The sequence below is a fragment of the Salvelinus alpinus genome, chromosome 3 (assembly GCF_045679555.1).
Source record: "Salvelinus alpinus chromosome 3, SLU_Salpinus.1, whole genome shotgun sequence".
NCBI lineage: Eukaryota > Metazoa > Chordata > Actinopteri > Salmoniformes > Salmonidae > Salvelinus > Salvelinus alpinus.
Window position 1 is genome coordinate 100,841,998 of NC_092088.1, and position 14,423 is coordinate 100,856,420.

Consider the following 14,423-nt stretch of genomic DNA (forward strand, 5'->3'; position numbering starts at 1 on the left):
GGCTACATCTAAATTCAAGTCCAAATTCGAGTCTGCAATTTAAAGCACTTCAAACCCAAGAGCTGAGCCCAGAAACGAGCCCTCTCAGTCAGCTGGTGTTGGACCTAACCAACCAAGCTGACACCAGCACTGCTTCAAAAGAAAGAATTCCAATAAACAAAATCATGAACCAATCAAAGGACTCATATATACAACATTGGAAAAACGAAACCAAATCCCAAAGCCGACTAAATTGCTATCTGACCCTAAACAGAGAATATGAATTGGCTGAATATCTCTACTCTGTCAGAGATTCGAAGCAGAGACAGATCCTTACCAAGTACAGGCTGAGTGACCACCGATTGGCAATAGAAACCGGCAGACATAAAAAGACATGGCTACCCAAAGAGGAGCGTGTATGTGGTCACTGCACGACAGGGGAGGTAGAAACAGAGATGCACTTTCTCCTTTACTGTGATAAATATTCCTCACCAAGAGATTCATTATTCACAGAAATGACTACATTTATTCCAAATTTTAACTTATTAAACCCAGAGGAAAAACTAAAAATACTCATGGGCGAAGGAGCAATGGCTCCTCTTGCAGCCAAATATATATTTGCCTGCCATAGCCTGAGGGACACTGAATAATAACATCTGCATAGTAAGCAGTAACTTACTTATTATGACTGTTATTGTTTTTACTGTTATTGTTATTAGTATTATTATTGTTGTTTATCATTCCAAATAGTAATGGTATGGGTGGTAATGGTAATGATAGCAGTTTAATGATGGTGGTGGTGGTAGTGGTGCATTACACCATACATAACATTCGACTATTGACTGTTACCATTTTATTGTTACTATTTTTATATTTAATTTTGTATTATTATTTACTGCCATTCTATATTATTATTTGTCATTGTTTTAATTGTATTACAATGTATATTGTATACATTGTTGCTTTGGCAATATTGACACAATGTTTTTCATGCCAATAAAGCAGCTTGAATTTGAATTTGAATTTGAGAGAGAGAGTTAGATTTACAGTGAGAGAGAGAGAGAGAGAGTTAGATTTACAGTGAGAGAGAGAGTTAGATTTACAGTGAGAGAGAGAGAGTTAGATTTACAGTGAGAGAGAGAGAGAGTTACATTTACAGTGAGAGAGAGAGAGAGAGAGTTAGATTTACAGTGAGAGAGAGAGAGTTAGATTTACAGTGAGAGAGAGATATAGAGAGAGAGTTAGATTTACAGTGAGAGAGAGATATATATATATATAGAGAGAGAGAGATTTACAGTGAGAGAGAGAGAGTTAGATTTACAGTGAGAGAGAGAGAGTTAGATTTACAGTGAGAGAGAGATATAGAGAGAGAAAGAGAGAGAGAGTTAGATTTACAGTGAGAGAGAGATATATATATAGAGAGAGAGAGAATTAGATTTACAGTGAGAGAGATATATATAGAGAGAGAGAGAGTTAGATTTACAGTGAGAGAGAGAGAGAGTTAGATTTACACAGAGAGAGAGAGTTAGATTTACAGTGAGAGAGAGATATAGAGAGAGAAAGAGAGAGAGAGAGAGAGTTAGATTTACAGTGAGAGAGAGAGAGAGAGAGAAAGAGAGAGAGTTAGATTTACAGTGAGAGAGAGAGAGAGTTAGATTTACAGTGAGAGAGAGAGAGAGTTAGATTTACAGTGAGAGAGAGAGAGAGTTAGATTTACAGTGAGAGAGAGAGAGAGTTAGATTTACAGTGAGAGAGAGAGAGAGACTTCACTGTGGAAGTCTGAAACACACCCGTCTGACTGACCTTCACTGTGGAAGTCTGAAACACACCCGTCTGACTGACCTTCACTGTTGAAGTCTGAAACACACCCTTCTGACTGACCTTCACTGTTGAAGTCTGAAACACACCCTTCTGACGGACCTTCACTGTTGAAGTCTGAAACACACCCTTCTGACCGACCTTCACTGTTGAAGTCTGAAACACACCCTTCTGACTGACCTTCACTGTTGAAGTCTGAAACACACCCTTCTGACTGACTTTCACTGTTGAAGTCTGAAACACACCCTTCTGACTGACCTTCACTGTTGAAGTCTGAAACAAACGAGACACCAAACCAGTTCACACTGTTGGTGTTCCTCGGGTCTTCACCGACCTAGCTGAATCCTCTTGGAGTTTTAAAGCACCTCGTTGCTGGAACCATCTAGAAAATACATTTGAACTGGATGTTCTGGCGCTGCTCTGGGAAATGTAAAATATTGACTGGGGACCTCGGTATTGAGGAATGTAATTGTTTCCTTGAATATTTGTGTCGTGTTTTAATTTAACTTTTTTGATATTGTAATTGATTTTGTCTTATTAAATAGTAAATGTAGGTCTCCCCTGATCTCAATGGTGAATCCCTGATTAAATACATGTCAAATAAAACATGTATTAAGTATCGCTGCTTTACCAAACACATGAGAGCAATTACAGTACTGACGTCGTTCATTAGTCACAACAATTACAGTACTGACGTCGTTCATTAGTCACAACAATTACAGTACTGACGTCGTTCATTAGTCACAACAATTACAGTACTGACACCGTTCATTAGTCACAACAATTACAGTACTGACAACGTTCAATAGTCACAACAATTACAGTACTGACACCGTTCATTAGTCACAACAATTACAGTACTGACACCGTTCATTAGTCACAACAATTACAGTACTGACACCGTTCAATAGTCACAACAATTACAGTACTGACACCGTTCAATAGTCACAACAATTACAGTACTGACAACGTTCAATAGTCACAACAATTACAGTATTGACAACGTTCATTAGTCACAACAATTACAGTACTGACACCGTTCATTAGTCACAACAATTACAGTACTGACGTCGTTCATTAGTCACAACAATTACAGTACTGACGTCGTTCATTAGTCACAACAATTACAGTACTGACGTCGTTCATTAGTCACAACAATTACAGTACTGACAACGTTCATTAGTCACAACAATTACAGTATTGACACCGTTCATTAGTCACAACAATTACACCATTAACATTACAACCCTCAATGAAGGAAAATTAGAAAATAAAGTTTAGAGAATAAATATGATATTTACCGAGAACTCGTTGTCTGGGTCCTTCTCTCCCTTCCTCACCGGTCTGGAGTACTGGAACTGACAGACTTCATTTATCATGTAAAAACTGGAGAGAGAGAGAGAGAGAGGAGAGAGAGAGAGAGAGAGAGAGAGAGAGAGAGAGAGAGAGAGAGAGAGAGAGAGAGAGAGAGAGAGAGAGAGAGAGAGAGAGAGAGCGAGAGAGAGAGAGGGAGAGAGGGACAGAGGGACAGAGGGACAGAGGGACAGAGGGACAGAGGGAGTTAGGGAGAGAGGTAGAGAGGGAGAGAGAGAGGGAGAGAGAGAGAGAGAGAGAGAGAGAGAGAGAGAGAGAGAGAGAGAGAGAGAGAGAGAGAGAGAGAGAGAGAGAGGAGAGATGAGAGATATGGAGAGAGGAGAGATGGAGAGAGGAGAGATGGAGAGAGGAGAGAGGAGAGAGAGGAGAGAGGAGAGAGAGAGGAGAGGGAGACGAGAGGGAGAGGGAGACGAGAGGGAGAGAGTAAGAGAGAGAAGGAGAAACGAGTAGAGAATTAAATTAAAAGTGTTATGGCCCATCTGCAGGTTGATTCAATGGTTAATTATGTTGCTGTTTCAGGTGAATAACAGGTCAGTGAGTCAGTAGCATGAACATCCCTCACTTAGACTGTCTGTCTGGATGTCCAGAGCTGGAATCAACTACATCAAATCATATTACACAGATATATACGCAGAAGCATTTAATTCCCAGAGGCAGGGACGAGCTCTTAGATGGGGAATGTAATGAAGCTGCAGACAGACAGACAGACACAGAGAGGACAGACAGACAGACAGACAGACAGACAGACAGACAGACAGACAGACAGACAGACAGACACAGAGAGGACAGACAGACAGACAGACATACACAGAGAGGACAGACAGACAGACAGACAGACATACAGACAGACACAGAGAGGACAGACAGACAGACAGACATACATACACAGAGAGGACAGACAGACAGACAGACAGACAGACAGACAGACAGACAGACAGACAGACATACACAGAGAGGACAGACAGACAGACAGACAAGACAGACACGACGGACGGACAGGACAGACACAGAGGACAGACAGACATACAGACAGGACAGAGAGGACAGACAGACAGACAGACAGGACAGACAGACAGGCAGACAGACAGGACAGATGAGTGGACTGGCAGGGTTGAACCCTCCTACCCAGGTTAAAGGTTTCTCTGACTGGGAGTTCTGTTCTGGGTCTCTCTGAGGTCCCAGCTGGCTGAGATGAGGTTGGACCAACACACAGTTCTGTTCTGGGGCTCTCTGAGGGCCCAGCTGGCTGAGATGAGGTTGGACCAACACACAGTTCTGTTCTGGGTCTATCTGAGGGCCCAGCTGGCTGAGATGAGGTTGGACCAACACACAGTTCTGTTCTGGGTCTATCTGAGGGCCCAGCTGGCTGAGATGAGGTTGGACCAATACACAGTTCTGTTCTGGGTCTATCTGAGGGCCCAGCTGGCTGAGATGAGGTTGGACCAACACACAGTTCTGTTCTGGGGCTCTCTGAGGGCCCAGCTGGCTGAGATGAGGTTGGACCAACACACAGTTCTGTTCTGGGTCTATCTGAGGGCCCAGCTGGCTGAGATGAGGTTGGACCAACACACAGTTCTGTTCTGGGGCTCTCTGAGGGCCCAGCTGGCTGAGATGAGGTTGGACCAACACACAGTTCTGTTCTGGGGCTCTCTGAGGGCCCAGCTGGCTGAGATGAGGTTGGACCAACACACAGTTCTGTTCTGGGTCTATCTGAGGGCCCAGCTGGCTGAGATGAGGTTGGACCAACACACAGTTCTGTTCTGGGGCTCTCTGAGGGTCCAGCTGGCTGAGATGAGGTTGGACCAACACACAGTTCTGTTCTGGGGCTCTCTGAGGGCCCAGCTGGCTGAGATGAGGTTGGACCAACACACAGTTCTGTTCTGGGTCTATCTGAGGGCCCAGCTGGCTGAGATGAGGTTGGACCAACACACAGTTCTGTTCTGGGGCTCTCTGAGGGCCCAGCTGGCTGAGATGAGGTTGGACCAACACACAGTTCTGTTCTGGGTCTATCTGAGGGCCCAGCTGGCTGAGATGAGGTTGGACCAACACACAGTTCTGTTCTGGGTCTATCTGAGGGCCCAGCTGGCTGAGATGAGATTGGACCAACACACATGACTAACAAGCCACTATGTTTGAATAGTACTGTGTAACTACTGGTTTACAAATAGAACACGCTTCCTTCTCTGTTCTTAGAAAACCACATGTCTCATTACGTCGTCTGAGACTTTATTAGTCAACTGAAAATCAAATGAACCAGAGCCGTTTCAGAACAACAGCCCTTTTCTCTGGGTGTGAAGATGTAGGAACATGTCTAGCAGCAGGGCCGTTTCTGAATGACAGCCCTTTTCTCTGGGTGTGGAGATGTAGGAACATGTCTAGCAGCGGGACCGTTTCTGAATGACAGCCCTTTCCTCTGGGTGTGGAGATGTAGGAACATGTCTAGCAGCGGGACCGTTTCTGAATGACAGCCCTTTTCTCTGGGTGTGAAGATGTAGGAACATGTCTAGCAGCGGGGCCGTTTCAGAATGACAGCCCTTTTCTCTGGGTGTGGAGATGTAGGAACATGTCTAGCAGCAGGGCCGTTTCAGAACGACAGCCCTTTTCTCTGGGTGTGGAGATGTAGGAACATGTCTAGCAGCGGGGCCGTTTCAGAATGACAGCCCTTTTCTCCGGGTGTGAAGATGTAGGAACATGTCTAGCAGCGGGGCCGTTTCAGAACGTTTGTGATGCTGATGAAACAAACCCCCTGTTCAGCAACAGAGCGCAGAGACCGTGTGGTGTGTGTGTGTGTGTGTGTGTGTGTGTGTGTGTGTGTGTGTGTGTGTGTGTGTGTGTGTGTGTGTGTGTGTCTGTGTGTGTGGTGTGTGTGTGTGTCTGTGTGTGTGGTGTGTGTGTGTCTGTGTGTGGTGTGGTGTGGTATGTGGTGTGGTGTGGTGTGTCTGTGTGGTGTGGTGTGTCTGTGTGGTGTGGTGTGTGTGTGTGTGTGTGTGTGTGTGTGTGTGTGTGTGTGTGTGTGTGTGTGTGTGTGTGTGTGTGTGTGTGTGTGTCTGTGTGTGTGGTGTGTGTGTGTGTCTGTGTGTGTGGTGTGTGTGTGTGTGTGTGTGTCTGTGTGTGTGGTGTGTGTGTGTGTCTGTGTGTGGTGTGGTGTGGTGTGTCTGTGTGTCTGTGTGTGTGTGTGTGTGTATGTGGTGTGGTGTGGTGTGGTGTGGTGTGTGTGTGTGTGTGTGTGTGTGTGTGTGTGTGTGTGTGTGTGTGTGTGTGTGTGTGTGTGTGTGTGTGTGTGTGTGTGTGTGTGTGTGTCTGTGTGTGTGTCTGTGTCTGTGTCTGTGTCTGTGTCTGTGTCTGTGTGTGGTGTGTGGTGTGTGGTGTGTGTGTGTGTGTGTGTCGTTCGTTCCTCATTTGTATCCACAAGGACAGAGAAGCTGAATGTAAAACACCTCCAGGGCTGCTTGGCTACGTTCAGCATTTCTGTCTGTTCTACCATACCATGTCACACCCAAATCTGATCCTCCACACTCACTTACATCTCACTGATTACAGAGTCATATTCACAACGTTTCTCACTGATTACAGAGTCATATTCACAACATTTCTCACTGATTACAGAGTCATATTCACAACGTTTCTTTTTTCTTTTCTATACGGTAGTAGTGCACTACTTTAGACCAGGGTCTATAGGGTAGTAGTGCACTACTTTAGACCAGAGCCCATAGGGTAGTAGTGCACTACTTTAGACCAGGGCCTATAGGGTAGTAGTGCACTACTTTAGACCAGGGTCTATAGGGTAGTAGTGCACTACTTTAGACCAGGGTCTATAGGGTAGTAGTGCACTACTTTAGACCAGGGTCTATAGGGTAGTAGTGCACTACTTTAGACCAGGGTCTATAGGGTAGTAGTGCACTACTTTAGACCAGGGTCTATAGGGTAGTAGGGCACTACTTTAGACCATGGTCTATAGGGTAGTAGTGCACTACTTTAGACCAGGGTCTATAGGGTAGTAGTGCACTACTTTAGACCAGGGCCTATAGGGTAGTAGTGCACTCTACAGGAAATCCATTTAGGATACAGACTCATAGATCTAATAAACAGATGAATTCAGCAGGTTTAGAGGATCACTGACATCTCAATGAAGTCATTTAAAATGTATTATCCACTGGCCTGGACAAGCTGAGCTCTGATATTAGCCTCTGTAGTTAGTGACAGTTTGGACTGTGATGATGACAGGGAAGAGAAGCTTAACTATGGTACTATGCACCACTAATCTCTCAGAGAGAGAATAGAGAGAAGGAGAGAGGGAATAGAGGAGAGAGAGAGAGCGAGAGAGAGAGAGGAGAGAGACAGAGAGAGAGAGAGAGAATAGAGAGAGGGAGAGAGGGAATAGAGGAGGGGAGAGCCAGTGAGGGGTAGAGAGAGAGAGAGAGAGAGAGAGTAAACAGAGGAGAGAGAAAGAGAGAGATGGCGAGAGAGAAAGAGAGAGAGAGTGAGTGAGTGAGTGAGTGAGTGAGTGAGTGAGTGAGTGAGTGAGTGAGTGAGTGAGTGAGTGAGTGAGAGAGAGAGAGACACACAGAGAGAGAGACAGAGAGAGAGAGGCGAGAGACAGAGCGAGAGAGGTGAGAGACAGAGAGACAGAGACACAGAGAGAGAGAGACAGACACAGAGAGAGAGAGAGACAGAGAGACAGAGCGAGAGAGAGAGACAGAGACACAGAGAGAGAGAGACAGAGAGAGACAGAGAGAGATAATTAGGTCTGCTCAGCCCCTGACTCCCACTAATTCATCTCCTGTCACAGCTCCATATTCAAATCAAAGCCAACATTCAGACAGATCCATGAGTTATATAGGGGTCAATATAGACCAATACACCACAAGGTCAACATTCAGACAGACCCATGAGTTATATAGGGGTCAATATAGACCAATACACCACAAGGCCAACATTCAGACAGACCCATGAGTTATATAGGGGTCAATATAGACCAATACACCACAAGGTCAACATTCAGACAGACTCATGAGTTATATAGGGGTCAATATAGACCAATACACCACAAGGCCAACATTCAGACAGACTCATGAGTTATATAGGGGTCAATATAGACCAATACACCACCAGGTCAACATTCAGACAGACCCATGAGTTATATAGGGGTCAATATAGACCAATACACCACAAGGTCAACATTCAGACAGACCCATGAGTTATATAGGGGTCAATATAGACCAATACACCACAAGGCCAACATTCAGACAGACCCATTAGTTATATAGGGGTCAATATAGACCAATACACCACAAGGCCAACATTCAGACAGACCCATGAGTTATATAGGGGTCAATATAGACCAATACACCACAAGGCCAACATTCAGACAGACCCATGAGTTATATAGGGGTCAATATAGACCAATACACCACAAGGCCAACATTCAGACAGACCCATGAGTTATATAGGGGTCAATATAGACCAATACACCACAAGGCCAACATTCAGACAGACCCATGAGTTATATAGGGGTCAATATAGACCAATACACCACAAGGCCAACATTCAGACAGACCCATGAGTTATATAGGGGTCAATATAGACCAATACACCACAAGGCCAACATTCAGACAGACCCATGAGTTATATAGGGGTCAATATAGACCAATACACCACAGGGTCAACATTCAGACAGATCCATGAGTTATATAGGGGTCAATATAGACCAATACACCACAAGGCCAACATTCAGACAGACCCATGAGTTATATAGGGGTCAATATAGACCAATACACCACAAGGCCAACATTCAGACAGACCCATGAGTTATATAGGGGTCAATATAGACCAATACACCACAAGGTCAACATTCAGACAGACTCATGAGTTATATAGGGGTCAATATAGACCAATACACCACAAGGTCAACATTCAGACAGACCCATGAGTTATATAGGGGTCAATATAGACCAATACACCACAAGGCCAACATTCAGACAGACCCATGAGTTATATAGGGGTCAATATAGACCAATACACCACAAGGTCAACATTCAGACAGACTCATGAGTTATATAGGGGTCAATATAGACCAATACACCACAAGGTCAACATTCAGACAGACTCATGAGTTATATAGGGGTCAATATAGACCAATACACCACCAGGTCAACATTCAGACAGACCCATGAGTTATATAGGGGTCAATATAGACCAATACACCACAAGGTCAACATTCAGACAGACCCATGAGTTATATAGGGGTCAATATAGACCAATACACCACAAGGCCAACATTCAGACAGACCCATGAGTTATATAGGGGTCAATATAGACCAATACACCACAAGGCCAACATTCAGACAGACCCATGAGTTATATAGGGGTCAATATAGACCAATACACCACAAGGTCAACATTCAGACAGACTCATGAGTTATATAGGGGTCAATATAGACCAATACACCACCAGGTCAACATTCAGACAGACCCATGAGTTATATAGGGGTCAATATAGACCAATACACCACAAGGTCAACATTCAGACAGACCCATGAGTTATATAGGGGTCAATATAGACCAATACACCACAAGGCCAACATTCAGACAGACCCATGAGTTATATAGGGGTCAATATAGACCAATACACCACAAGGTCAACATTCAGACAGACTCATGAGTTATATAGGGGTCAATATAGACCAATACACCACAAGGTCAACATTCAGACAGACCCATGAGTTATATAGGGGTCAATATAGACCAATACACCACCAGGTCAACATTCAGACAGACCCATGAGTTATATAGGGGTCAATATAGACCAATACACCACAAGGCCAACATTCAGACAGACCCATGAGTTATATAGGGGTCAATATAGACCAATACACCACAAGGTCAACATTCAGACAGACCCATGAGTTATATAGGGGTCAATATAGACCAATACACCACAAGGTCAACATTCAGACAGACCCATGAGTTATATAGGGGTCAATATAGACCAATACACCACAAGGTCAACATTCAGACAGACCCATGAGTTATATAGGGGTCAATATAGACCAATACACCACAAGGTCAACATTCAGACAGACCCATGAGTTATATAGGGGTCAATATAGACCAATACACCACAAGGCCAACATTCAGACAGACCCATGAGTTATATAGGGGTCAATATAGACCAATACACCACAAGGCCAACATTCAGACAGACCCATGAGTTATATAGGGGTCAATATAGACCAATACACCACAAGGCCAACATTCAGACAGATCCATGAGTTATATAGGGGTCAATATAGACCAATACACCACAAGGTCAACATTCAGACAGACCCATGAGTTATATAGGGGTCAATATAGACCAATACACCACAAGGTCAACATTCAGACAGACCCATGAGTTATATAGGGGTCAATATAGACCAATACACCACAAGGCCAACATTCAGACAGACCCATGAGTTATATAGGGGTCAATATAGACCAATACACCACAAGGTCAACATTCAGACAGACTCATGAGTTATATAGGGGTCAATATAGACCAATACACCACCAGGTCAACATTCAGACAGACCCATGAGTTATATAGGGGTCAATATAGACCAATACACCACAAGGTCAACATTCAGACAGACCCATGAGTTATATAGGGGTCAATATAGACCAATACACCACAAGGTCAACATTCAGACAGACCCATGAGTTATATAGGGGTCAATATAGACCAATACACCACAAGGTCAACATTCAGACAGATCCATGAGTTATATAGGGGTCAATATAGACCAATACACCACAGGGTCAACATTCAGACAGATCCATGAGTTATATAGGGGTCAATATAGACCAATACACCACAAGGCCAACATTCAGACAGACCCATGAGTTATATAGGGGTCAATATAGACCAATACACCACAAGGCCAACATTCAGACAGACCCATGAGTTATATAGGGGTCAATATAGACCAATACACCACAAGGTCAACATTCAGACAGACTCATGAGTTATATAGGGGTCAATATAGACCAATACACCACAAGGTCAACATTCAGACAGACCCATGAGTTATATAGGGGTCAATATAGACCAATACACCACAAGGCCAACATTCAGACAGACCCATGAGTTATATAGGGGTCAATATAGACCAATACACCACAAGGTCAACATTCAGACAGACTCATGAGTTATATAGGGGTCAATATAGACCAATACACCACAAGGTCAACATTCAGACAGACTCATGAGTTATATAGGGGTCAATATAGACCAATACACCACCAGGTCAACATTCAGACAGACCCATGAGTTATATAGGGGTCAATATAGACCAATACACCACAAGGTCAACATTCAGACAGACCCATGAGTTATATAGGGGTCAATATAGACCAATACACCACAAGGCCAACATTCAGACAGACCCATGAGTTATATAGGGGTCAATATAGACCAATACACCACAAGGCCAACATTCAGACAGACCCATGAGTTATATAGGGGTCAATATAGACCAATACACCACAAGGTCAACATTCAGACAGACTCATGAGTTATATAGGGGTCAATATAGACCAATACACCACCAGGTCAACATTCAGACAGACCCATGAGTTATATAGGGGTCAATATAGACCAATACACCACAAGGTCAACATTCAGACAGACCCATGAGTTATATAGGGGTCAATATAGACCAATACACCACAAGGCCAACATTCAGACAGACCCATGAGTTATATAGGGGTCAATATAGACCAATACACCACAAGGTCAACATTCAGACAGACTCATGAGTTATATAGGGGTCAATATAGACCAATACACCACAAGGTCAACATTCAGACAGACCCATGAGTTATATAGGGGTCAATATAGACCAATACACCACCAGGTCAACATTCAGACAGACCCATGAGTTATATAGGGGTCAATATAGACCAATACACCACAAGGCCAACATTCAGACAGACCCATGAGTTATATAGGGGTCAATATAGACCAATACACCACAAGGTCAACATTCAGACAGACCCATGAGTTATATAGGGGTCAATATAGACCAATACACCACAAGGTCAACATTCAGACAGACCCATGAGTTATATAGGGGTCAATATAGACCAATACACCACAAGGTCAACATTCAGACAGACCCATGAGTTATATAGGGGTCAATATAGACCAATACACCACAAGGTCAACATTCAGACAGACCCATGAGTTATATAGGGGTCAATATAGACCAATACACCACAAGGCCAACATTCAGACAGACCCATGAGTTATATAGGGGTCAATATAGACCAATACACCACAAGGCCAACATTCAGACAGACCCATGAGTTATATAGGGGTCAATATAGACCAATACACCACAAGGCCAACATTCAGACAGATCCATGAGTTATATAGGGGTCAATATAGACCAATACACCACAAGGTCAACATTCAGACAGACCCATGAGTTATATAGGGGTCAATATAGACCAATACACCACAAGGTCAACATTCAGACAGACCCATGAGTTATATAGGGGTCAATATAGACCAATACACCACAAGGCCAACATTCAGACAGACCCATGAGTTATATAGGGGTCAATATAGACCAATACACCACAAGGTCAACATTCAGACAGACTCATGAGTTATATAGGGGTCAATATAGACCAATACACCACCAGGTCAACATTCAGACAGACCCATGAGTTATATAGGGGTCAATATAGACCAATACACCACAAGGTCAACATTCAGACAGACCCATGAGTTATATAGGGGTCAATATAGACCAATACACCACAAGGTCAACATTCAGACAGACCCATGAGTTATATAGGGGTCAATATAGACCAATACACCACAAGGTCAACATTCAGACAGACCCATGAGTTATATAGGGGTCAATATAGACCAATACACCACAAGGTCAACATTCAGACAGACCCATGAGTTATATAGGGGTCAATATAGACCAATACACCACAAGGCCAACATTCAGACAGACCCATGAGTTATATAGGGGTCAATATAGACCAATACACCACAAGGCCAACATTCAGACAGACCCATGAGTTATATAGGGGTCAATATAGACCAATACACCACAAGGTCAACATTCAGACAGACCCATGAGTTATATAGGGGTCAATATAGACCAATACACCACCAGGTCAACATTCAGACAGACCCATGAGTTATATAGGGGTCAATATAGACCAATACACCACAAGGCCAACATTCAGACAGACCCATGAGTTATATAGGGGTCAATATAGACCAATACACCACAAGGCCAACATTCAGACAGACCCATGAGTTATATAGGGGTCAATATAGACCAATACACCACAAGGCCAACATTCAGACAGACCCATGAGTTATATAGGGGTCAATATAGACCAATACACCACAAGGCCAACATTCAGACAGACCCATGAGTTATATAGGGGTCAATATAGACCAATACACCACAAGGTCAACATTCAGACAGACCCATGAGTTATATAGGGGTCAATATAGACCAATACACCACAAGGTCAACATTCAGACAGACCCATGAGTTATATAGGGGTCAATATAGAACAATACACCACCAGGTCAACATTCAGACAGACTCATGAGTTATATAGGGGTCAATACAGACCAATACACCACCAGGTCAACATTCAGACAGACCCATGAGTTATATAGGGGTCAATATAGACCAATACACCACAAGGTCAACATTCAGACAGACCCATGAGTTATATAGGGGTCAATATAGACCAATACACCACAAGGCCAACATTCAGACAGACTCATGAGTTATATATGGGTCAATATAGACCAATACACCACAAGGTCAACATTCAGACAGATCCATGAGTTATATAGGGGTCAATATAGACCAATACACCACAAGGTCAACATTCAGACAGACTCATGAGTTATATAGGGGTCAATATAGACCAATACACCACAAGGTCAACATTCAGACAGACCCATGAGTTATATAGGGGTCAATATAGACCAATACACCACCAGGTCAACATTCAGACAGACCCATGAGTTATATAGGGGTCAATATAGACCAATACACCACAAGGCCAACATTCAGACAGACCCATGAGTTATATAGGGGTCAATATAGACCAATACACCACAAGGTCAACATTCAGACAGACCCATGAGTTATATAGGGGTCAATATAGACCAATACACCACAAGGCCAACATTCAGACAGACCCATGAGTTATATAGGGGTCAA

The 14,423-nt window shown here is 43.5% G+C and overlaps 1 protein-coding gene across 1 annotated transcript in view; it reads right to left on the reverse strand.

Annotated features, from left to right (window-relative positions):
- Window positions 1-14,423, reverse strand: part of dock1 (dedicator of cytokinesis 1) — an 800,130-nt gene that overhangs the window by 77,636 nt on the left and 708,071 nt on the right. Inside the window, exon 43 of the mRNA XM_071394671.1 lies at window positions 3,099-3,183. Within this exon, the coding sequence (XP_071250772.1) occupies window positions 3,099-3,183 (85 nt within the window). The remainder of the gene's footprint in view (window positions 1-3,098; window positions 3,184-14,423) is intronic.